General features: G+C 44.0%; 1 protein-coding gene across 1 annotated transcript in view; it reads left to right on the forward strand.

Moving 5' to 3' along the window:
• The window catches only part of LOC120040106 (cytochrome P450 26B1-like), a gene marked incomplete at its 5' end in the record, with an annotated part of 5,825 nt that extends 4,249 nt beyond the window's left edge, over window positions 1-1,576 (forward strand). Inside the window, 2 exons of the mRNA XM_038985355.1 lie at window positions 455-736; window positions 1,166-1,576. Of these exons, the coding sequence (XP_038841283.1) occupies window positions 455-736; window positions 1,166-1,576 (693 nt within the window). The remainder of the gene's footprint in view (window positions 1-454; window positions 737-1,165) is intronic.
• Window positions 1,577-2,246: the final 670 nt, after the last annotated feature.

Raw genomic sequence — 2,246 nt, forward strand, 5'->3', positions numbered from 1 at the left:
GTACCAGATCAATGTGGAGCTATATACAGGAAGTACTAGATCAATGTGGAGCTATATACAGTAAGTACCAGATCAATGTGGAGCTATATACAGGAAGTACCAGTACAAGATCAATGTGGAGCTATATACAGGAAGTACCAGTACAAGATCAATGTGGAGCTATATACAGGAAGTACCAGATCAATGTGGATCTATATAGAGTCATTAAAACTAGTTTTCCAACCACTCCACTAATTTCTTGTTAACAAACTATAGTTTTGGCAAGTCGGTTAGGACATCTACTTTGTGCATGACACAAGTAATTTTTCCAACAATTGTTTACAGACAGATTATTTCACTTATAATTTGCTGTATCATAATTCCAGTGGGTCAGAAGTTTACATACACTAAGTTGACTGTGCCTTTAATTAAACAGCTTTGTAAAATGGATGAACTCATCTCTCCTCATCTCCAGGAGACGACCATTGAGCTGATCTTTGCTGCGTTCGCCACCACGGCCAGCGCCTCCACGTCTCTCATCATGCAGCTCCTGCGTCACCCTGCCGTGTTGGAGAAGTTACGAGAGGAGCTCCGGACCAGGGGGATCCTCCACAACGGCTGTCTGTGCGAAGGGGAACTGGGCCTGGATACCATCGTTAGTCTGAAGTATCTGGACTGTGTGATCAAGGAGGTGCTGAGGCTCTTCACGCCCGTGTCTGGGGGTTATAGGACGGCCCTGCAGACCTTTGAGTTAGATGTGAGTATAGTGTTATATCTTTTCATATTCTCTCTAGTATCATCTATCTGTTGTCTTGTCTCTTGTCTTGTCTCTTGTCTTGTGGTTGTCTCTTGTATTGTCTTGTCTCTTGTCTTGTCTCTTGTCTTGTCTCTTGTCTTGTCTCTTGTCTTGTCTTGTCTTGTCTTGTCTTGTCTTGTCTTGTCTTGTGGTTGTCTCTTGTATTGTCTTGTCTCTTGTCTTGTCACTTGTCTGGTCTCTTGTCTTGTGTTGTGTTGTCTCTTGTCTTTCGTCGTCTTGTCTTTTGTCGTCTTGTCTCTTGTCTTGTCTCTTGTCTTTTGTCGTCTTGTCTCTTGTCTTGTCTTTTGTCTTCTCTTTACTTCTCTTCTCTGATGAACTTGGATGAAAAGTGAAAACGTGCTGTTTCTAAATGACTCTCTCTGTCCCCAGGGCGTACAGATCCCAAAGGGTTGGAGTGTGATGTACAGCATCAGAGACACTCACGACACCTCCGCCGTCTTCAAGGACGTGGACGCCTTCGACCCCGACCGCTTCTCCCAGGAACGCTGTGAGGACAAGGAGGGACGCTTCCACTACCTCCCATTCGGCGGTGGCATCCGCTCCTGTCTCGGGAAACAGCTCGCCACTCTCTTCCTCCGTATACTGGCCATCGAGCTGGCCAGCACCAGCCGCTTTGAGCTGGCGACCCGGAATTTTCCCAGAGTGGTGACGGTGCCGGTGGTTCATCCGGTGGACGGATTGAAGGTGAAGTTCTACGGTCTGGATTCTAACCAGAATGAGATTTCATCTGATCTCCTAGCCGACATCAAGACGGAAGAGCTACTGGGAGCCGCGGTGTAGATCGTTGATCTGGATTGGACAAAGCAAGGAGGAAGGAGGAAGGAGAGTGAAGAGGAGGATGGATGGAGGATAGGACAGAAAGAACAAATGAGGATGGGGAGACTGGGAGTGGTTTACTTTCCTTTTTTTCATTCTGCTGATCTATTGGAATGTAGGTCTCTTTTGAACTCTAAAAAGGAACATTCAGAATTCTGATTCCTTCTCTTTGTCGTTTTGTTGTCAGTTGTCAGAACTTTCTGGGAGAGAAAGAAGAAGAACAGAAGCTGCCAAAAAAAAGTTTATAATCTCTATTCCTTTTGTTTTCCAGTAAATATACAAAAACTGTGTATGAATAAATTGAAATGTGATGTAATATAATGAATGAATTAAAAATAGAGAAAGTAACATTAGGTGAAGTTATGCACAATTAGGAAACAGATTCGTAGGGGAGTGTATTTGGATGGAGGGATGAAATAAAGAAAGAAAGAAAGAAAGGAGAGAGGGAGGGAGAGAGGAGGGGAAAGAAATGATAAAACAGGGTATAATGGTTTATGAACATTTGGGAAAGAATAAAAGAGTGGGGAATCTGCACAAGGAAGAGAGATGATCTCAATGTGAAAAAACAAGCCAGAGACAGATAGAGAGATAGAGGGATAGGAGAGAGAGATAGAGATAGAGGGATAGGAGAGAG

The sequence above is a fragment of the Salvelinus namaycush genome, unplaced genomic scaffold (assembly GCF_016432855.1).
Source record: "Salvelinus namaycush isolate Seneca unplaced genomic scaffold, SaNama_1.0 Scaffold3232, whole genome shotgun sequence".
Classification (NCBI taxonomy): Eukaryota; Metazoa; Chordata; class Actinopteri; order Salmoniformes; family Salmonidae; genus Salvelinus; species Salvelinus namaycush.